Source organism: Budorcas taxicolor, chromosome 24 (assembly GCF_023091745.1).
Source record: "Budorcas taxicolor isolate Tak-1 chromosome 24, Takin1.1, whole genome shotgun sequence".
Taxonomy (NCBI): domain Eukaryota; kingdom Metazoa; phylum Chordata; class Mammalia; order Artiodactyla; family Bovidae; genus Budorcas; species Budorcas taxicolor.
This window is the reverse complement of record NC_068933.1, coordinates 6,769,481-6,792,735: the sequence shown is the minus strand read 5'-3', so window position 1 is coordinate 6,792,735 and position 23,255 is coordinate 6,769,481. Positions and strand designations below refer to the sequence as shown.

General features: G+C 39.1%; 1 protein-coding gene across 1 annotated transcript in view; it reads left to right on the top strand.

The window, feature by feature from the left end:
- GPM6A (glycoprotein M6A) overlaps window positions 1-23,255 on the top strand; it is a 247,145-nt gene that overhangs the window by 211,924 nt on the left and 11,966 nt on the right. Inside the window, exons 3-4 of the mRNA XM_052661403.1 lie at window positions 5,537-5,693; window positions 20,225-20,378. Of these exons, the coding sequence (XP_052517363.1) occupies window positions 5,537-5,693; window positions 20,225-20,378 (311 nt within the window). The remainder of the gene's footprint in view (window positions 1-5,536; window positions 5,694-20,224; window positions 20,379-23,255) is intronic.

The following is a 23,255-nucleotide window of genomic DNA, read 5'->3' as shown; positions in this document are numbered from 1 at the left end:
CAGGCTTCCCTGTCGTTTACCATTTCCCTGAGCCTGCTCAAACTCATGTCCATCAAGTCAGTGATGCCATACAACCTCATCCTCTGTCCCCTTCTCCTCCTGCTTTCAATCTTTCCCAGCATCTGGGTCTTTTTTAATGAGTCAGCTCTTCGCGTCAAGTGGCCAAAGTGTTGGAGCTTCAGTTTCAGCATCACTCCTTCCAAAGAATATTCAGGACTGATTTCCTTTAGGATTGACAGGTTGGATCTCCTTGCTGTCCAAGGGACTCTCAAGAATCTTCTCCAGCACCACAATTCAAAACAGTTCAATTCTTCATTGCTCAGCCTTTCTTATTGTCCAGCTCTCACATCCATATGTGACTACTGGAAAAACCATAGCTTTTACTATATAGACCTTTGTACACAAAGTAATATCTCTGCTTTTTAATATGCTGTCTAGGTTGGTCATAGCTTTTCTTCCAAGGAGCACACATCTTTTAATTTCATGACTGCGGTCATCGTCCACAGTGATTTTGGAGCTCAAGAAAATAACGTCTATATTCACTTATTATACTATATTACAATCCATATTCACTTGCGAAACCTCAGTCTTCTTTTTTCAAGAATAGTTACTTTAGGATTAGTGCTTATTTTGCTATTTGAGTTATTGCAAATATCAAGTATGGAAATATATTTAAAACTCCTTGAATTTATTATACTTCTACCATGTACTTATTTTCAAATATTCACATTTTTTTCAAGACAATCTTTAGTCTGGTTTGTTTTTTGATTAATTCACTTAGCGAATATTACAGGGTTATGCTCTGTGCAAATCACTGTGCTAATCTTTAGGGACACAAAGTAGTATAAGACGAATTATTTTTCCTCTTGTACTGACATAGGAAACATATGTTAGCAAAGTGCTATCCACATTAGACTCAGTTCAGTTCAGTTCAGTCACTCAGTTGTGTTCGACTCTTTGAGGCCCCATGGACTGCAGCATGCCAGGCCTCCCTGTCCATCACCAACTCCCGGAGTTCACTCAAACTCAGGTCCATTGAGTCAGTGATGCCATCCAACCATCTCATCCTCTTGTCGTCCCCTTCTCCTCTTGCCTTCAATCTTCCCCAGCATCAGGGTCTTTTCAAATGAGTCAGTTCTTCACATCAGGTGGCCAAAGTATTGGAGTTTCAGCATCAGTCATTCCAATGAATATTCAGGACTGATTTCCTTTAGGATGGAGTGGTTGAATCTCCTTGAAGTCCAAGGGACTTTCAAGAGTCTTCTCCAACACCACAGTTCAAAAACATTAGATTCAATAGATATGAATCAGATAGTGGTAGTTAGTACTTGAGCTGATTTTGAGGATGCATCAGGTTAATGAAGTAGAGAGTTGAGAAACTGCAATAATTGACACCACATGGCATTGGCACAGACATACATATAAGAACTTGTAACTACATACAAAATTATGTTCCTACTCACATTTTTCGGAGAAGGCAATGGCAACCCACTCTAGTATTCTTGCCTGGCAAATGCCATGGACAGAGGAGCCTGGTAGGCTGCAGTCCATGGGGTCACTAGGAGTCGGACACGACTGATCGAATTCACTTTCACTTTTCACTTTCATACATTGGAGAAGGAAATGGCAGCCCACTCCAGTGTTCTTGCCTGGAGAATCCCAGGGATGGGGGAGCCTGGTGGGCTGCCGTCTATGGGGTCGCACAGAGTCAGACACGACTGAAGCGACTTAGCAGCAGCAGTAGCAGCAACTCACATTTTTACCAGAAAATTTTCAGATGGATTTAAAGTTAAAATTTAAGAGTAAACTAACCTGTAAAAGTACAGATTTAAAGGGGACTTCCCTGGTGGCTCAGACAGGAAAGAATGTGCCTGCAATGCAGGAGTCGCAAGTTCGATCCCTGGGTTGGGATTATATAACACAGGATGACCTCTGATGGGCTAGTCCATCCAAAACAGTGTGGAACAAAAGCAGAGATTATTCATGGTTTTCTTGTGACTGAATCGGAATGCCTCAGTGAAGTATCCTGGGTTTGGGACTGTGACCCTTACTCCTTAATAAAAAATGCACCCATCCCTACTTCTTAGGATCTTTTTAGGGAACACAGTAGTTTTACTGGAATGACACACAGACTGAAATAAAGACAATCAGTAAGAGGTTGTCGGGATGCTTTTTCGGTTTTGTAAAAATGATCTCTAGTCTCTGAATCTAGGAAGATGCTTTGCCTTTCGGCACCTATATATTCTCATGTCCCAAGTTGCTGCTTATGCTCACCTGGATCCTTCTCACAGTAAAAAAAAGAGGGGATCAGAAGTATCTCCAGAAAGAACTGTACAGGCATATTTACTTTGCTCATGTATCTCTAAAAGTTACCAATATTTGTATGCTTAGAAAAAGTTTTTACAGGCAACAGTTGTTACAAGAGGGAAAAAAAGCAATCTTGGCTACTGCAATAGGTTAAAAAACAAATGCTTCATTCTAAATACACTAAATTCCTAATCCCTAACACCTATAAATATTACTTTATGTGGCAAAAAAAAAGTGAATTTTGCCTTATATGGTGTAAATAGTTTTGAGTTAGAGATCTTGGGAAGAGAAAATTACCCTGCAGTATTCTGGTAGGCACTAAAAGCAATCCCATGTATCCTTTTGAGAGACAGGCAGAGGATGTTTTGAAAAAAACCTCAGAAGTCAGTACAGAAATCAAACATCACCAACTAAATGATAAAAATCAGCATCACTACTAATTTTGTAGTATCAGATGCACAGAGTTATCACCTGTGCATAATCTGAACCTAACCATGAGGATACATCAGACAAACCCCAGATGAAGAATAGTGAATTTAGTAAGGAGGGAGTGGGTTGTATTTCTCAGCAACGTTAATGTCCCGAGGACAAAGACAGGCTGCGGATGTGTTCTGAGCTAAAGGACACTAGGGAGAAACATGGCAAATGAAAGCAGTACTTGCCTCTGGACTGGATCCCACGTTGCAAGGGGGAAATGCTATGGGTCAGTCCAGTTAATAAAATTAGAATACAAATTATAGATTTGACGCAAGTACTCTATCAACATTATATTTCTTAAATTTTATTTTAATTGGAGGATAATTGCTGTATAATATTCTCTTGGTTTCTGCCATGCATCAACATGATTCAGCCATAGGTATACATATGTCCCCTCCTTCTTGAGTCTCCTTCCCACCTTCCATCCCATCCCATCCCATCCCTCTAGTTTATCACAGAGCACTAGGTTTGAGCTCCCTGATTAAAATAGCAAATTCCCACTGGCTGTCTATTTTATCAACATTATATTTCTTAAGATCAATCATTGTACTGCAGAGAATTTCTCTCCATTCAGATAAAATTATCCCAAAAGAGAAAAACACAAGGTAAATGAGGGAAAATGTCATAAAGTAGATCAAGGGTTTACAGGATTTTTTGTACTATTCATTTTATGCAACTTTTCTTTTAAATGTGAATTCGTTCTCAAATAAAAATTAAAAAATATTTTTAAATAGGTCATTTTAACCTAAGCATTGTATGGAAAAACCCATACAAGTTTGGTTTAACTAAACTCTTCAAAGTGTTAGTGATATCAAACGGGATCTGAATGTTGAAATCCTCAGATTGTGTCACATGCTTGATGGGCTGATACAGTTCACATCATCTGTTTCATTGCCCATGACAAAGAGAACTATGGAATATTTAGATTTTTCAGACAGTGGGAACCGGTCACTAAACCTTCGCTCTGGTACACTGAATATTAGCAAGCTCTTCTTGCTCATTTACATGCAACAAGTTCACTTATGCTATGACATATTTTTTTTAATATTGTCGTAGCATCCAAAGTTTCTAACTCTCCATCAGTGTAAGCGAGCTTCCTATTCACTCTTTCCCCCTTTGTATAAAGTCAACAGCATCTGTCCTTCATTTCTTGCCACCCTATCTGTTACACTCACTTTAATTATTGAGGAGAGTAAAAATCAAGTTTGGCCAGTGAAATAAAAAAAAAAATCTCTTTCAAATGGATATGAAGACCACAAACACAGAACTGCAACTAATATGTATATCTCACCTCATACCATGGCTCCACAACTACTAGTTTGGGTTCTAGAGGCAGAAAAACTGATTAATTTATGATTTTTTCATTTCCAAAGGGTTTGGGGGTTCCCATACAATATCTAGAACAACAATAACAACAAAATCCATCTGCAATTTATAGACAATATACATTTCTCTCCCCCTTGAATACATGGGCACTCAGCTGTCAGAAGAGAAAAAAATACTTTCTCATTTCTCTGTGGAATTATTCTATAATTTGGCTCAGTTCAGTTCAGTTGCTCAGTCACGTCCAACTCTTTGAGACCCCATGAATCGCAGCATGCGAGGCCTCCCTGCCCATCACCAGCTCCCAGGAGTTCACTCAAACTCATGTCCATCGAGTCAGTGATGCCATCCAGCCATCTCATCCTCTGTCGTCCCCTTTTCCTCCTGCCCCCCAATCCCTCCCAGCATCAGAGTCTTTTCCAATGAGTCAACTCTTCGCATGAGGTGGCCAGAGTACTGGAGTTTTCAGCTTTAGCATCATTCCTTCCAAAGAACACCCAGGGCTGATCTCCTTTAGAATGGACTGGTTGGATTTCCGTGCAGTCCAACACTACAGTTCAAGAGCATCAATTCTTTGGTGCTCAGCTTTCTTCACAGTCCAACTCTCACATCCATACATGACCACTGGAAAAACCATAACTTTGACTAGATGGACCTTTGTTGGCAAAGTAATGTCTCTGCTTTTGAATATGCTATCTAGGTTGGTCATAACTTTTCTTCCAAGGAGTAAGCATCTTTTAATTTCATGGCTGCAGTCACCATTTACAGTGATTTTGGATTACATAATATTCCATTAGTGATTCTGCCTTAAAAGTTTAATTGTCAAAATTATAACAGCTATAAAACCATAATTTTTTCATTATTGTCAACAGAAACTATTAATGATGAAACCATCACAGTAAGTGTGAAATAAAACATAATTACAATTAACTATAAGAAAAATATGAGATTGTTACTTTATCAGAAATGAATGCATCGTTAGCCATAAAGCTTTCTTCCTCTTGTAAAGTCATAATGTCTTAAAAACTCAAGTGTTTTATACCTAAACCTTTGTATCTGCTATTTTGTCATAATTTTTTAAAAATTATATGGTAATTATCCTACTTATCAAATTCATCCCAGCAAAGTCCAGTAGGATGCCCTGCTCACCCAGGGCTACCTTGGTGTGAACCAGGGGAGAGGGGACAGTGCAGTGGAAGAGGAAAAACTTAAAAACATGAGAAGCCAACAAATCCTGGAAGTGGCAGAAGGAAATGTACAAGCTCTAGGCATATAAAGCAAAAATGTTTAAAAAATCCAACCTTCATCATGAACATAAATATTCTGTAGCTTTCCTTCCAAAGGGCCCTGCGCACGTGGGCGTCCACTGCTCTGGATCAGATGAGCTGTGAAGAGTTGTTGAACTAAATCATTTGGTCTTTCCTTCCAGGATTGACATCTTCAAGTATGTCATCTACGGAATTGCAGCTGCCTTCTTTGTGTACGGCATTCTGCTGATGGTGGAAGGCTTCTTCACAACCGGGGCTATCAAAGATCTCTACGGGGATTTCAAAATCACCACTTGCGGCAGATGTGTGAGCGCGTGGGTACGTTCTCTGTTTGCGCTCAGAGCTTCTTGCGGGTTTATTTCAGTAGCACTCTGGTGTTTGTGTTCATCTGCCAGGAATGGAAGTAATATATATTTTTTAACACAGTAACATTCCCTCCTGTGATGGCTATTTAAAATAGTAATGATATTATTTTCTAACTTAAGATTAAATTATTACATGTGAAAATTCAGGTTCAAATTCTCAAATCGTGTGCAATACAACTCGTTTTGCTTCTGGAGGCAGCAAACTGTTGACTGATTTATATTTTGTTTTTCCCAAATGACCCTGGGCTTCCCATACAATGTTTAGAATAATAGAAAAATCCGTCTGCAATTTATAGATAAATGCATGTCTCTCCTCCTTAAATATGTTTCTATATTTTACTGTAAATTTGGGTGGGAACTGTAATTTCTGTTTAGTTTTGATGTAAGGTAAGAATCACCCTATATTATACTTATTTAGGTTTTAAATTTTTATTGATATTTAATGGTAAATCAAACTTATAGTCAAGAGATAATGCAGTGCAGAAAATTTAAGCACAAGAGATGAAAATTAAGAGTAATATGGTTTAAAGTACTTTCATGCAGAGTAATTTTCACAAACTTGGGAGCTTCCATTTTTAACTAACAGTTTTTCTTATTTCCTAATATTATATGAGAATATATATTTAATTACAGCATATATTTCCTATTATGTAAGGTGTCTCTAATAAGGATGGTGTAATTTATTTCAGTCTTACAGAAAAGTTCGAAGACACCGTTTTCTCCACCAGCTTGTAAAAGTTGTATTATTTGCTCAGTGTCCACAATGATAATAACATGAGAAAGTAGTTTGCCTGTGTTATGGGTATTTGTTGCCTCTGCAGTAATTTCTTGTAAGGCTCGTTTGGAGGACACTGTTTATTGTAATAGCTCAGTGTTAGGATCAACAATATCAAATTACAGACCCAAAGGAAGTTAAGCTAAAGATCTTGGATTAATAAGTAAGATATGACTATCCACTGGCCAGTTTTTAGTGATACCTAAGGGATTTCTCTGTTAAGAAGGGACACTGTGATTTTAGGTTCACTCGTACTCTGCCAAGGGCTTCTCCGGTGGCTCAGCAGTAAAGAACCCACCTGCCGATGCAGGAGACGTGAGTTCGATCCCTGGGTGAGGAAGATGCCCTGAAGAACCCATTCCAGTATTCTTGCCTGAGAAATCTCATGGACAGAGGAGCCCGGCAGGCTACAGTCCATGGGGTCGCAAGAGTCGGACAGGACTTAGTCACTAAGCAACAACAAATACTGTGCCAGTAGAGTATGAAGAATTCAGTTAATGATAGACTTCTTCTTATAATTAGGACAGTATCATTATAACACCACTGTTGGTCATAGCAAATCACTTAACTCCTCCAGATCAGTTTACTCTCTCATATCATAAAGACATTAGATCATCTCTAAAGTGCAGTCTAGCTCGAAGAGTCCCTCATTCTGAAGCACTAGAATCACAGAGAGAAAGGGTCTCTGAACACACTTTTACCATTGAGGAGTGAGTGACCTTGTGCCAGGAAGAGGGCAACTGACTATGTTTCATTGAGACTGCCAAGTTTCTGCATAGGATTGTACGCAGAAACAAAAAGTCCTGGAAGAAACCGCCTGTTTATGTGTCATTAATGATTATCTGCTTGCCATTCAAACATTTCAAAGATATCTCAAAGAAAGATTTTTAAAGCAAAACCAGGAGCCACATTTTTTTCTATAATAGTAACAATTTTGTCAGCAGTCGCACTTACCAGCCCAGAATGGTGGCGGCAGCGGCGTGGGCTCCCGCAGAGGCGAGGCAGCGGGGACCCACACCGTAGCCCACCCGCTCCTTGAGGACCCTCCCTGCACCGGAACGAGCGGAACCAGGGCAGAAGCAGAGCTGCGCTTTGTGTGTTTTGTAGAAGCATCAGTGCCGCAGGGAGGGCGCTGAGTCAGGCCTGGGCTGTCCCAACACGGGCTCCAGGCAGGAGACCAGCGCCTGCAGAAAGAGACCAGCTCCGCCGCCGGAGGTGGGCAGTGGCAGCTGCGGCCCGCGCAGGGCACACCCCTGCCAGCCTCTCTTCCCGCTGCACACCCAGCTCCCTGCTCACGCAAGACTCAGGGCTCCGTGGAATCAGAGGGGGAAAATAATAATGTTTTATAAGTCACACTGTCCTGCTGCTTATGTTTTTTGCTTTCTCGTTTCCATTCTGGTGCTTTCCCCCCACCCCGCCCCGCGCCGCCCCCAATTTGTAGGTAAATTGTATCTTAGAGTCTATTATTTGTTTTATGAGTTCTCCTGTTAGCATGTTTAAGCAGTCTTCCTTAGCTTTAAAAATGTCTTTTTGAAAATAGATTGATGAATTTCTGTTTGGAGTTCTGAGTGATATTAACAGGTGGAAAAAAACTTTTTGAAACAACCATATTATATTATAGAATCAGCTTTCAGAGTTAGTGCTGAAAGAAAAGTATTATTCTATCCCTGTTTTTTCATGCTGTATAAAATGTAAAGTGGTCACTAGTAACTGATTCTGCTCACAAAATGGAATTGTGCCCAATGCATAAATGAAGTTTATTTTAAAGCGGCATTGCATCTCTGAATAGAAGATGCTAAATGCTGTTGTCGTTTCCTAATGAATCTCTTGAAAACATAACTTGACCTGCGTTATGCACTTCTGTCCTGCAGCATCAAGACCACTTCAAATTCATTTCAGATTTTTAATGCTGTCCCTAGAAATCCTAAATGTGAGGCGCATAAAACAAAATAGCATGGAATTAACTTTTAGGGGTGAGGACCACTAGTTTATTAAGAGCATGTGAAAATTTATTTAACTATTCTAAGTAACAGTTTTTATCTAAATTAAATAGTAAATGGCACCAACATGAGTACAAGTCAAATGTTGCTGAACATATTAAATGTGAACTTCAATTTGATAAATACAGAAATATTTTCTCTCCTTTGAATTTCTTCTCCATTAAGTTTTTAAACCAAAAAATACATTTATTCGGTTGCAATTTGGGAGCTATTCAGTGGCTCACATCTTGAAATCTTGGGATACCTGTTACACCCATCGCTATTGTTCTAAAAATTTCTCATTATGACCGCAATATGGATCTCAAATTTTATCTATGCTAGTTCGGACACATTAGATTTTTAAGCCCAACACCTTTGAAGTAATGGAGTTCTTAAATGTGCTACTTTCCTTGGAAATTAATACATTTATTTTCCATAAATCTACCTGCTCTAAGTATTCTATAAGACAATAAAAAATTTTAAAGTATATGCATTCATTTGCTAGGGCTGCCATAACAAAGTACCATGAACTGAGTGGCTTAAACAGCAAAAACGTATTGTCTCTCGTTTCTGGAGGCTTCAAGTCCAAGATCAAGCTGTCAGCGAGGCTGGTTCCTCCTGAGGGCCGTGAGGAAGCTCTGTTCCTCTAAGCTCCGGTGGGCGCTGGTGGTCTTTGGTCATCCGGGTTTGTAGAAGCGTCACCCCAGCCACGGCCTTCATCTTTACCTGGTGTCTGTCCACGTCTGCTGCTCAGATTTCCCTTTCTGAAGGACCCCCGTCACATTGGGTTAGCGTCCTCATTTTTAGTTTGCCTACCTCTACAAATGCCCCGTCTCCAAATAAGGTTACATTCTGAGGTATGGGGGGTTAGGAATTCATCATATGAATTTCAGAGGAACACAATTTTGACTCATAACAAACAGCAACAGTATGCCACACAGAGTGTTTATGTTGCATTGTGTGTGTGTGTGTGTGTGTGTGTTGGTCATGTCCGACTCTTTGCGACCCCATGGACTGTAGTAGCCCACCAGGCTCCTCTGTCCATGGGATTTCCCAGGCAAGAATACTGGAGTGAATTGCCATTTCCTACTCCAGGGGATCTTCCCAGTCCAGGGACTGAACCCAGGTTTCTTGTATCTCCTTCATTGGCGGGCAGATTCTTTACCGCTGCACCACCTGGGAAGCACACACGATGTTTAAAGTAACAAAAATAGGCAGTTACTTTTTACCTCATTTAACGGGTAAAGAAACATATGTATTTACAGTCACGGGTAAAGAAACATATGTATTTACAGTCATCCACTGTATCTGAGGGGATTGGTCCCAGGACTCCTGTAGAGACCAAGACCCACAGTCTCTTATATAAAACAGTGTAGTGTTGTATTTAACCTTACACACATCCCTCCATATACTTTAAATCATCTCTAAATTACTTATAATACCTAATACAATATAAACTCTATAATTGTCAGTGTAAATGCTATAAAATAGTTGCTGGCATGTGGCAAATTCAAGTTTTGCTTTTTGGAACTTTCTGGCATATTAAAAAAAATATTTTCCATTCATCATTGGTTAAATTCAAGGATGTCAAAAAGGAAGACCAGCTGTATTTATTGTTTTAATCTTTTCTATTAGCCTCAGATAGTTATAGATTTTGACTGTATATTAGACATATTACTCTGTAGAATTACCTTTACAGTGTATCATAACTCATGGCTCATTTTCCTAACTTTAAGTTTTAATAATAAATCCAGTATTAATAATAGGAAATGTTTGTTAGGTACTTATATATGCCAGTTGCTATGCATGGGACTTTACGGAATACTAGGATATTTAATCCTCCAAACTATGTGAGTAGGTACCAGTATTATTGAGATGTAAATAGTAATAATTACCTTTATTTCACAGATGATGAATCTGCCACCAAGAGATGAGTACATGGTGGGTGGTGGAGTCAGATTTGCATTCAAGCCTGTGGCACAGAGTGCCTCACTAACCTCATAATCAGGATTTGTCTTGTCATTTATGTTTTATTTGGGCTAATTTCACAGGAGAATTATCTGGCTGTGAGAGTTTTTAATAATTTACCAGCCCCTTTTGTTTTACATTTTAGCGATATAATTCATTGGTGACTGGAAAGTTCCTTCATGGCAGAGATGTCCTCATTTTAACCTTGGCTTTTATCCACAATCATGAATTATCTCTTTTTATAAGACAAGGATGCTCTGTGCGAGGTGAAATAACTCAGTAGTCGATTTTGATGACCGCTTCTAAAAGAATCTTAAGGTAACTCTCTAAGTAAAGTTGTCATCAAGGAACTCTGCATTCTAGTCTATCTCTAAAAATCAGTGTCTTCAAAAGTAAAGTTTAAAAATAATAACACCATTGATCCAAGACTGCCAAGTTCTTCAAATAAGTCTTAGTCTCTCTCTGCTGCTGCTGCTGCTAAGTTGGTTCAGTCGTGTCCGACTCTGTGCGACACCATAGACGGCAGCCCATCAGGCTCCCTCGTCCCTGGGATTCTCCAGGCAGGAACTCTGGAGTGGGCTGCCATTTCCCTCTCCAATGCATGAAAGTGAAAAGTGAAAGTGAAGTCGCTCAGTCGTGTCCGACTCTTAGCGACCCCATGGACTGCAGCCTACCAGGCTCCTCCGTCCATGGGATTTTCCAGGCAAGAGTACTGGAGTGGGGGGCCATTGCCTTCTCCGTAGTCTCTCTCTAGGATATTCTAAATCTAACCTCAAGAAGGCAACATCATTTTTTTTTTCAGATTATAGCAAGCATTTTAGCATTCTCTCAATAGGGCATAAAGTGGAATAGGGAACATGAACTGCTTCAAGCATAGTGGTAATATTTAGAAATATTTGCCACAAGTATCTGAAGCAGATCTCACACAGGCACTTATAGTTTCAGAACTGGACTCTAAATACAGGACAGTGGACCAATCTAAGTTTGACCATGCAGTTATTAGCTGTGCTGGTACATAAATTATGGCAAAAACAGAAAACATGGTCTCATTCTATTTGGGTTTTGAACATAAAAATGAACAAAAAATTTTGGTTAGCCTTAGAAGATGACATTGACAGAATGGGAAAATTTCTTATAAAAAGTAAATCTTCGAGTGTTGGAATTTTTAATTTGAAATACTTCAAACTGCTGGAAAGCAAAAATTAAAAAAAAAAGTCTAAATCATCCTGCTTCCTTCCCAGTCACCATAGGTCATGGTTGGAATTCAATTCAAATTAGAATAACTTCTCAAAAATATTGAGCCAAGGTTTTGTTTTGTTTTCATTTTTGTTCTTTTGATTATTCAAATCATGAAATATAATCTTCTGCTAAATTGTTCTTTTTAAAATTTGTATATTCAGTGGCATTTTCATTCTCATTAGACTTCTCTATATATCAGCTCATCCATCAGATCATCCTAGGATATAATTTCATAGCATTTATGAAATGCTTTGTGAAATGCTCCTTATATTTTTAAAAGACTTCCCTATAGCTCAAATGATGAAGAATCTCCCTGCAATGCAGAAGACCCAGGTTTGATCCCTGGGTTGAGAAGATCCCCTGGAGAAGGAAATGGCAACCCACTCCAGTATTCTTGCCCGGAAAATTCCATGGACAGAGGAGCTTGGTGGACTACAGTCCATGGAGTCGCGAAGGTCAGACGTGATTAAGTAACACACACATATTTTTAAAATCCTAAAGCAGTTTTTCAAAAATAAGCTTTTAATCTCACAGTAGTTTTAGATGTACAGAACGATGAAGATGGCACAGAGAAGGTCCATATACATCAAACTCAGTTTTCGCTAGTAACATCTTACTTTAGCTGGTACCTTTGTCACAGCTAGCGAGCCTGTATAGGAACATTGGCTAAAGTCCATGCTGTGTTCAGGCTTCCTTGGTTTTCCCTAAATCAAGCGTTCTTTTTCTCTCCTAGTATCCCACTCAGGGAGTACAGAGAGCATGTCACAGGCCAGTCATTCCTCCTTAGGCTGCTCTGACTGTGACATTTTCCAAGACTTCCCTTGTCCTTGGTGGTCTAGAAAGTTTTGTGGGGGAGTAGTTAGGCCTTTTATAGAATGTACCTGAATTGAAATCTGTCTGGTATATTTCTCTTGATTTGGACTGGGGCTTTGGACTCTGGGAAGGAACACCACAGAGACTACTTTCTCATCACACCATTTCTCATACGTTTAATGAACTGTTGAAAAAGGAAACTAGAGACATGAAGTAACACTCTCTGATTCATGTCTTCCTAAACGAAATAGTCCTGTTAAAAGCAATCCTGTTATAAAAGCAGAAAGTAGAATGGTGGTTGCCAGGGGCTGAGAGTAGGGAATGGGGAGATGGTGATCAAAGGGTACAAACTTTCAGTTATACAGAATGAATAAACTGTTGATGGACTTGCCTAGAGGTCCAGTGGTTAAGACTCTGTGCTTCGACTGCAGAGGGTAAGGGTTCAATCCCTGATCAGGGAATTAAGATCGCACATGCCACACAGTGGAACCAAAATAACTAAATAAAATAAAATGTGGGGAAAAATATGTTAAAATACAGTTATCACAGATTAATTGTACATAGCAGGATAATAGTCCATTTTCATTTTTACAGAATATTTAAAACCCTCAGTGTTTTATTTAATTAATATAAAATTAAATCTTAGAATTTGATGCCCACTGAAAAGTTCTTGGGAAAGATTGAAGGCGGGAGGAGAAGGGGATGACAGAGGATGCGATGGTTGGGTGGTATCACTGACTCAATGGACATGAGTTTGAGTAAACTCCGGGAGTTGGTGATGGACAGGGAGGCCTTGCATGACCAGTCCATGGGGTCTCAAAGAGTCAGACATGACTGAGCGACTGAACTGAACTGAACTGAAAAGTTCTAAGGAGATATATCTATAACTAATGAATTTTCAATTTCTGCTTATAAGGATATTCTAGTTTAAATGAAGTCACTTGCACATATAGATTTTTTAATTAAATTTTATAATAAAGCTAGAAATTCACCTTAAGGATAGATAGAAAATATCCTCCAATTCATAGGCTTTATGAATCCTAATGTGGCATCCTGAATCCATTTACTGATAGTAACTGCTTCTACTGTGAGTAACCTCGATTTTATATGATCAGGTGACACTGCAAATAGAAATACGTTTTTTTTTAAATTGGTTCAATTGATTTTAATATGCCAAATATTTCCATACATGTAAAAGTTATCATTTAAACAGGCTACTGGATTGGGGATTCAATGAGAACTGTGGATTACAGATGGTCTTTTGCAATACTGGTTATTTAGTAGATACCTGTCTTTTCCAATCAGAAGGCTCATGCCCACTGTACTGGGAATAATCTCCACCCAAAAGATTCTTATTTTATCATTTCTTTTAGGAAAAAAAAAAGAATTATATTTTTCTGACTTTGCGTTTAAATAGGTAACATTTTACAAAACATGAAATTTTACCACATTTTTGAGACTCAATTTATCTTTTTCTCATTTTAAGATTAGCTACCATAGTTTATGTTTTTAAATTACTTTATGGGGAGATGACATATATTAAGGATATAAAATCAAAAGCTCACTAGGAATGAATAAGCCTGGTGGTGGTGGTGGTGCTGGTGGTTTAGTCGCTCAGTCGTGTCCAGCTCTTGCGACCACATGAATTGTAGCCTGCCAGATTCCTGTGTCCATGGGATTTCCCAGGCAAGAATACTGGAGTGGGTTGCCATTTTCTTCTCCAAGGGATATTCCCTACCCCAACTCCCACCCCACCTCCACCAGGGATTGAACTTGCTTCTCCTGCATTGGCAGGTGGTTCTTTACCACCGAGCCACCAGGAAGGCCCATGTCTAAGCCTAGTATTATCATATTGGGATTCTTGGTCAGAAGACCATTTCTCAGATATTTACAATGTAACTGACAATAAAATAGCATTCACCTTTGGAGGGAATGATGCCAAAGCTGAAACTCCAGTACTTTGGCCACCTCATGCGAAGAGTTGACTCATTGGAAAAGACTCTGATGCTGGGAGGGATTGGGGGCAGGAGGAGAAGGGGATGACAGAGGATAAGATGGCTGGATGGCATCACTGACTTGATGGACATGAGTTTGAGTGAACTCCAGGAGTTGGTGATGGACAGGGAGGCCTGGCGTGCTGTGATTCATGAGGTCGCAAAGAGTCGGACACGACTGAGCAACTGAACTGAACTGAACTGAACTGAAAGGGAAATTTCCTCTATAGGAATATTTGTTGGAAAAAGGTTGGCAATGCTTTTCTCTCTAATATAATTTGATTTGAATTCTGCTTTCACTTGAAAAAGTAAAGCCTGCATAAGCATACACATGCTGAGCACACTGATGAACATGGATGGCTTACAGTGTTTGTTCAGAGAATGATTAAAATCCTCTAAAGACATTTTTGACCAGTATATACCCAAGGCCTCGTACAGTACACATTGTTGACACAGGGGACATTTTAATTATTAATGAATTAAAAAGTAAAGGACTTTGATCAAGGGTTTGGAAAATAGAAATAAGCTCTATAAGTAACCTGAAGGGTGCAAATTAGAATGAACTGTTTAGAATTACTGCAATCATCCAAGTGTTAGATAGGGCAACTGCAAACTCATGATGAATCCTGTACTGTATTCTGAAGCATTTTAGTTTGATTTGTGGAATGAAAAAGACCAGAGCAAGGTAATAAAGAAGAGCATTATAATTAGTATATTTTTAATAGATTTTATTTTTTAGAGCAACTTTAGGTTCAGAGAAAAATTGAACAGAAAATATATTAATAGAAATTTCCTAAATATCCCCCACCCCAACATCTAAACAGCCTCCCTCACTATCAAATTCCTGTACCAGGTGGTACATTTGCTACAATTAATGAGCCGACACTGACGCATGATAATCCCCCAAAGTCCAAAATTTACCTGAGACTTCACGCTTGGTGTTGCACATTCAGTGTGCTTAGACAAGTGTCTGACACACATCTGCCTCTATGGTGTAAAACAGAATACTTTCACGGCCCTGGAAATCCTGTGCTCCACCCGTTCCTCCTCCTCTCTCCACCCGTGGCAGCCGCCTGTCCTCTTACTGTTGCCATAGTTTTGCCTTTTCCAGAATGTCATATAGTTGGAATCACACGTTACGTAATCTTTTCAGACTTTTTTCACTTAGTCATATGCATTTAAGGTTCTTCCATGTTCTTCTGTGGCTTTATATAAGTCATTTCTCTTAGTGCTGAATAATATTCCATCGTCTGAATGTAGCACAGTTTATTCCTCCATTCAGCTACTGAAGGACATTTTAGCTGCTTCCACGTCTTGACAATTATGGATAAAATGGGTATAAACATGGCAAATAGTTTTTTTTTTAAAGCAAGTTTCTGATCACCACTTGTGCCAAGATAGCTTTAGGCCATAATGTTGACAATAATGATGATTGCATATTTTCAAGTAATTTACATAATAATGTAAGTAATTTTTTCTTCAGTAAACTTTACACTGTGTGCTTCTCACAGCCTACTGAGCTCAATATTGTTAGTGCTGTTTCATTTTGCATTCTTAACGATAGCATATTCAGGTGTCCACTGCTTTTCTGTGACTTGGTTTTCTCTCATATTAGAGCTGTGGTTCTCAACCAGATGCCGTTTCCCCACTCCTTGCCTTCTTCCTGCAGGAGACACAGAAATTTTGGTTATGTAACTATTGTCTATTGAGTAGAGATCAGGGATGTTGTTAAACATGTTGCAATACACAGGGCACTATCCATAACAAAGAATATTCTGGCCCAAATTTTCAATAGTGCTGAATCTGGGAAATCTTGATTTCAAATTTGGTTCATGTCAGTCCGTCACTCATCTATGCATTTGGCTATATTGTTGACATTGGCATGGATTTCTGGCAAATCATTCCAATTGTGCTCTTTTTTTTTTTTTTCTGACTTCAGGTGTAGTACCCTAAAGAGCCTAAGGAAAATATCAGAGAAGTTTTCACATCAGATGTACTCATGAGAGCTTTATTGATTCCCATAGAGCAGTAGTTCTTCATGTTAGATGCCCATTAAAATTGTCTGCAAAGATATTGCAAATTCAGATATAGTTGTCATGGGCAAAGCCTGATCTCTTTCTCAGATTTGCCAGATAATCCTACTGTGTGTCCATGGTTGGAAACCACTGTCAGAGGCATGACCCTCAGCTCACGTTCACCCAGCGAGACTGCTGGATGAACAAATCTATAAACCCAGAGATGTTTCTGCCTTCAAATCTACAGCTGTTTCCTCTTGCTGTTCAAGTGGGGACATGATTGAACTGATAGTCTATAAATCCATTCCCAATGAGGAAATGTCATTGAAAACATATTTTTGTGAAATGAAGGAGCTCTGAGTTAAAAAATACTTTATCTAAGTATTTTTATAAGCTGTGCTATAAAACACTGATGAGAAAGAGACTGTATAGACAGTTTCCTGAGTGGAACCCAACAGTACATGTTTGGTATATGTTTGCATATACCCACAGGGAGGCCTGGTGTGCTGTGGTTCATGGGGTCACAAAGAGTTGGACACAACTGAGCGACTGAACTGAACTGAACAGACAGATCCATTTAATTCATTTCACTGAAGTTTGAGTCTACGTTATGCCCGAATTTATTCATTATATCATAACATTAAATGTGATATATGGCTAATTTTTTCAGCGTTTACATAGTCCTTAGACTCAGAGACTCTTGGAGTCAGAGTCAGCTGGCTCTTTGTCATCAGTTCAGCTAACATCTGAGATGTTATTTTTACCCAGACTGGTACACATCTGCTGAAGTTCCCCAGAAAGTCTATGGCTCAACCAAGTGTGATTTTCTTAGACATCAAGCTTAAATTCATAGGCACTCAGATGAAAAATGAATTACCTTTTACAAGTCACTCTCAAATTAAATACACTGTAATCTCAAAGCTGCATCATCAAGGGGTAATCATCTGTTTTAACCTTCTTCCAAAGACTAAGAAAACCTTGTTTCTTGCAGTTTGGTATTTCAACCTCCCTTCTAAATTTCAAATAATAATTAGAACATCTAGGTTGAAATCAAAACAATAATACATATTTTTAAAAGTTTTAAGCCACTAAGAAGGAATTCACAGCAAGATTGTTGAGTGTAATACTAACACATATTAGACCCTCAACAAATGTATTTTGAATAAAACACAAAACAAGAACTATGGTAACAAGAAGGTACCTATTGTGAAAGTCATTTGCATGTTCTGATGAAATGGTACTCAATAATGGTGTGATAATAAGATTGCTGGATATTAATTATGAATCTGGCACCCAGGTCTTTATCATTTAATGGCATTAAATGACATTAATGTCATTAAAAAATGACAGTTTTTACCATCTAAGATCAACAAGTTAACTAATCTAAACCAAACCAAAGAAATTTTACTGAGATATTTTTCTTTGTGAATTAGGAGGAAATGGTCAGTGTTTTAATATAAGTGAGAGATACATTAAACTGTGGCTGAAATAGGAAAAGCCAGTGAGTCCACTTTATATATCAGACTTCCATAAGACCCATCCCTCTCTCCTTTCTATAAACAGGGCCACTGCTGTTTAGTTTAGAAAGTAAAATATATCGTTCAAGGCAATAAACACTACATGTGAATAAATAGTTTACAAAATATTTATAACAATAACAATGTATGGTGACAGATGTTAACTAGACTTATTGCAATGACCGTTTCACAATATATACAAATATCAAACCATTATGTTGTACACCTGAAACTGATATAATGATATATATCAATTATAACTCAGTTTAGAGAAAAAGAGTAGCTCATTTGTTTAATGCTCAGACAACAAAATACCTGTCATATTACTAGCAGTGGAAAGCTAGAAATAAGATGATAATCATGAGATATTTTATTACATATAGAGAATTTTTACCTAGAATCACACTTTATCAATTCAAATAATTTTTCAATCTTAGTAATTATCAGATTCTAAGGAAAAACATAAAGTAGGAAAATAGCCTTATATTTTTAGAATGTTCAGTATGAATACTTTAGTGACTATGAACTCCCTAAAATGTAACTGTTTGTACTCCAACTCAGAAGTAAAATCTTTTGTATGTTAGAACAAAAGTTAATGCATTAGTCCTCATGAAAACATATTCTTGCAGCAAAGATTGATTCCATAAAATTCAGCTTTATTACTATGCTGTGACATTATAGCAAATACGGTTTCAGAATTCACTCCTTCCATTGCCTTGTGAAGTAGCAGCAGCAACACAGTTCAGAGAATTCCAGGCCAGTTTGAGTGTAAACCCATCAAATCCAAAGTCCCATTCTACTGTGAACAGCACCATCAAAAGAAGCTTTTGAAAAGTCCCCTGGGTCAGAAAGGAAAACAAGGCCGAACGGAGCCAAAAGGCCTGCTGATGACTCTTCTGTGGGCTCTGAGTCGCCATTACCCTCCAGAGGACTGGGTCTGGAGGGGCAGTATCATGCTTATTATTCTTGAGATTGTAAATTAGCACTGAGGTCTACAGTTCTGAATAATGAAAATGTTAATAAACAGAGCTTTTTTTCTCCCAGGAGTTCCATTAACAAGATTTCTTCAGTTTAGGGTAGTTTCCAGACTTCTGAGAGCCTTCCTCTTCCAGCGGAAGCGCTCATTAAATAATTTTCCCAGACTTGAGAACTTCTCATGCTTTTTATTTTCTCCAAACGTGAAATGAAGCCTAATTTCCTTCTTCTACACATTCCTATTATTCAGGCAAGATATATGTTTGGTGGCAGTAGTAATGATTATTACTACTACTATTACTACAATAATACTGCCTAGAATAAAAAGTACTAATACTTTGTCTGGGCTTCGTATGCGCCAGGTTTGATGCTCAGTGCTTCCACCGAATCATCTCAGTCCAGCCTCTCGACAGTCATGCAGTGATTACAACTGTAGATTACAATTGTCATTGTAATTTCAGATCAGTTTAGCAGGCATGCTCTGCTAAATTTATCACAAAGAGGCATAAAAAGCAGCCTGGACTCAAACCAGTTCAGAAATCTGTGCCTTTAACCAGCATGTTCTAAGGCCCCACTTCTTCTAAACAAATGTGACATCTAGGCTGGGGACACAGTGAATGAGTAGCATGTCAGTGCTTGATAAATCAACCAGTCAGTCAAAGGTAAAATTAGTGTGCATGAAAGAAGATTTAGACTTAAAGTTTACAAAAGTCATTGAAAAAGAGGAGTAGAAATACACACTCATATCATTATATACCAAAATGACCTGTGAGTCATCGTACTTAGAATGTTAAATGTAAACATGATTAAGTAGCTTAAATATTTATGATGTGAATTTGTGCCCATTTAATTGTCATACAAAGCTATTGGCAAAGTTTTAACTCAGTGTGCAGGATCACATCTTAAAATTTATCAGTTAATGTTTTCTAAAGTTTAAAAAATGTGTGGTGAGATTTTCGAGATCAATACATGAATGAAACAGGCATTAAGGTGCAGATGGAGGAACTCTTCCTTTGTCCATCAGAACCTCTGTGATGCAGTTTTCCAGCCCCTTTCTTCTCATGATCCGTGTTCACCATCTCTTAGCTTCTTTACTGGTGGCAGGACCTACCGGAGTTGTGATAAATATTGAGCTGTGTAGGTTAAACACAGAATCCCTCCTTCCCAGTAGATTATATGTTTTCTGTCTTGACTTTTTCTCTGTTGCAGTTTATTATGCTGACATACCTTTTCATGCTGGCCTGGCTGGGAGTCACGGCATTCACCTCACTGCCAGTTTACATGTATTTCAACCTGTGGACCATCTGCCGAAACACCACCTTAGTGGAGGGAGCGAATCTCTGCCTGGACCTTCGTCAGTTTGGTAGGTGTATACCTGGCTGTAAATACAGCACCTCACATGGTTTGCTTCATTTTAAACTAGTGTAATGGAAAAGAAAACAGAAACCCACCCCAGTATTCTTGCCTGAAAAGTCCCAGGGACACAGGAGCCTGGCAGGCTACAGTCCTAAGGGTCGCAAGGGGTTGGAAATGACTGAGCAACTGAGCAAACTAGCGTAAACCACTTGGGAACCATCGTTACTTCGACCAAAGAGAGAGATGCATCCGAATCTTCACGTTTAAGTCATTGTTTTAAAACCAAACTAAGGGAATTTCAGAGTGAGTGCAAGTCACTCTTATGACATGAACCGTGTAGTGTTTGCATAGTATTTTCATTCTCCCCCAATAAACTATATAGTCTGTGAAGTCTGCTATGAAGCTCACCTAAGAAATAGATACTTCATTGTTTTCTGAAACAGGGGAAAAAATTAACTTTACCATTTCATAATTTTTAAAAAAAATCAAAAAATACTAAATCAATCAGTAGGTCCTCTTAGGTTATTTTTATTTAGGGCTGAAACCTCATGTAATAATAATAATTTCTTATGTGCATAAGGGCTTACAATAGTTTGTATATGTTTGCCTGTTTAGTTCTCACAGTAATTCTATGTGGTGGATCCTGTGGTTATCCTCTTTATAAATGAAAAAACTGAGGTACCAGGAGGTTAACTTCCTGTCCAAGGTGACGCAGCTAGTAAGTAACAGCACTGGATTCTCTCCATCCAGTTTCAGAGTCTGTTTTTGGCTTGAAGTGAGCTGCCTCACTGTTGAAACAAGTACTGAACTATGAATGAGGAAAGTTGAGTCTAATCTCACCTAACCTGTTTGGAATTCCATCCCATCCTTTGTAATGATATGGGGGCTACAGAATTTATAGAAGATATGCAAAGTCATGTGCTCAAACTGATTTTTTTTTTTTTTACAACACAACTGTTAGTGGATTGCCATTCCCTTCTCCAGGGGATCTTCCTGACCCAGGGATCAAACCCAGGTCTCTTGCATTGCAGGTGAATTCTTTACCATCCAAGCCACCAGGGAAGACCTTTAAAATCTAATAAAGTGTTCTAAATGTTTTTCTCTAATGCGGGTGTCCCCGTACTTCAGGCAAGTGGGAAACAGTTCAGTAGAGGGGATCGCAAGGTTAGACTGTGGCTCTGAAGTTAGACTGTAGACAGACTGCAGGGTATGGTCGAACCAGTCCATCACCAGCTAGCCCAATGTTCTAAAACAATGTCCACCTATGCTCTTGATGGAAGGAGTTTCAGCCCCCATTGCGTGATGCAAATGAAAATCAGGATGATCTGCTCTGTGCATGGGGTTCTTGGCAAGATGATGATGGAAGGAATGTGGGCAGGTCTTCTCTGGGGAAAGTTTAAACCTTGGAATCATGTCCAGGTAAACACAGGAAAAGGAAACCTTGGCACCTGCTGCTGGAGGTCACTGGAAAATAGCTGCTCGGAAAACCACAGCCCTAACTTCAGCATTCCCCGCCCCCAACTAAAATGTCTTCCTTTTTAATTCTTCTAATCTGAAAAATTAAAATTGGAAGAGATGTGGCTAGTCTCACAGAGAGGGTTGCCAGGTAAATTACAGGACACCCAGTTAAGTTTGAATTTCTGATAAGCAATATATTTAGTCCAGTACACCCCAGATATTGTAGGGGACATACATCTGGTAAGTGTGAAGCATGACTATGATTAAAGCTGCTCTTTGAACCTTAGCCCTGTTACAGCATAGTTCAGTTCAGTCGCTCAGTCATGTATGACTCTTTGCGACCCCATGGACTGCAGCACATCAGGCCTCCCTGTCTATCACCGACTCCTGGAGCTTGATCAAACTCATCTCCATCAAGTCGGTGATGCATCCAACCATCTCATCCTCTGTCGTCCCCTTCTCTTCCCACATTCAATCTTTCCCAGCATCAGGGTATTCTCAGATGAGTCAGTTCTTCACATCAGGTGGCCAAAGTATTGGAGTTTCAGCTTCAGCATCAGTCCTTCCAATGAATATTCAGGACTGGTTTCCTTTAGGATGGACTGGTTGGATCTCCTTGCAGTCCAAGGGACTCCCAAGAGTCTTCTCCAATACCACAGTTCAAAAGCATCTTCAGTGCTCAGCTTTCTTTATAGTCCAACTCTCACATCCATGCATGACTACAGGAAAAACCATAGCTTTGACTAGATGGACTTTTGTTGGCAAAGTAATGTCTCTGCTTTTTAATATGCTGTCTACTTTGGCCACCTCATGCTAAGAGTTGACTCATTGGAAAAGACTTTGATGCTGGGAGGGATTGGGGGCAGGAGGAGAAGGGGACGACAGAGAATGAGATGGCTGGATGGCATCACCGACTCGATGGATGTGAGTTTGAGTGAACTCTTGGAGTTGGTGATGGACAGGGAGGCCTGGTGTACTGCAATTCATGGGGTCGCAGAAAGTCGGACATGACTGAGCGACTGAACTTAACTGAACTGAACTAGGTCGGTCATAGCTTTTCTTCCAAGGAGCAAGTGTCTTAATTTCATGGCTGCAGTCACCATCTGTGGTAATTTTGGAGGCCAAAAAAATAAAGTGTGTCACTGTTTCCACTGTTTCCCCATCTATTTGCCATGAAGTGATGGGACCAGATGCCGTGAATGGTTTCTGAATGTTGAGTTTTAAGGCACCTTATTCACTCTCTTCTTGCACTTTCATCCAGGATTTATTCAGGCGTAGCCTTGTTCTGTGATGTGCAGAGGTGTCATGCAACCTTTCACGTCATCTGTACAGGCTTTCTGTTTGCTCTTAACAAAGAATCTACTGCCTGGACAGCATGTATTTACCCTCCAAATAATACATCTTTAATAAGAATCCTTAATGTTCA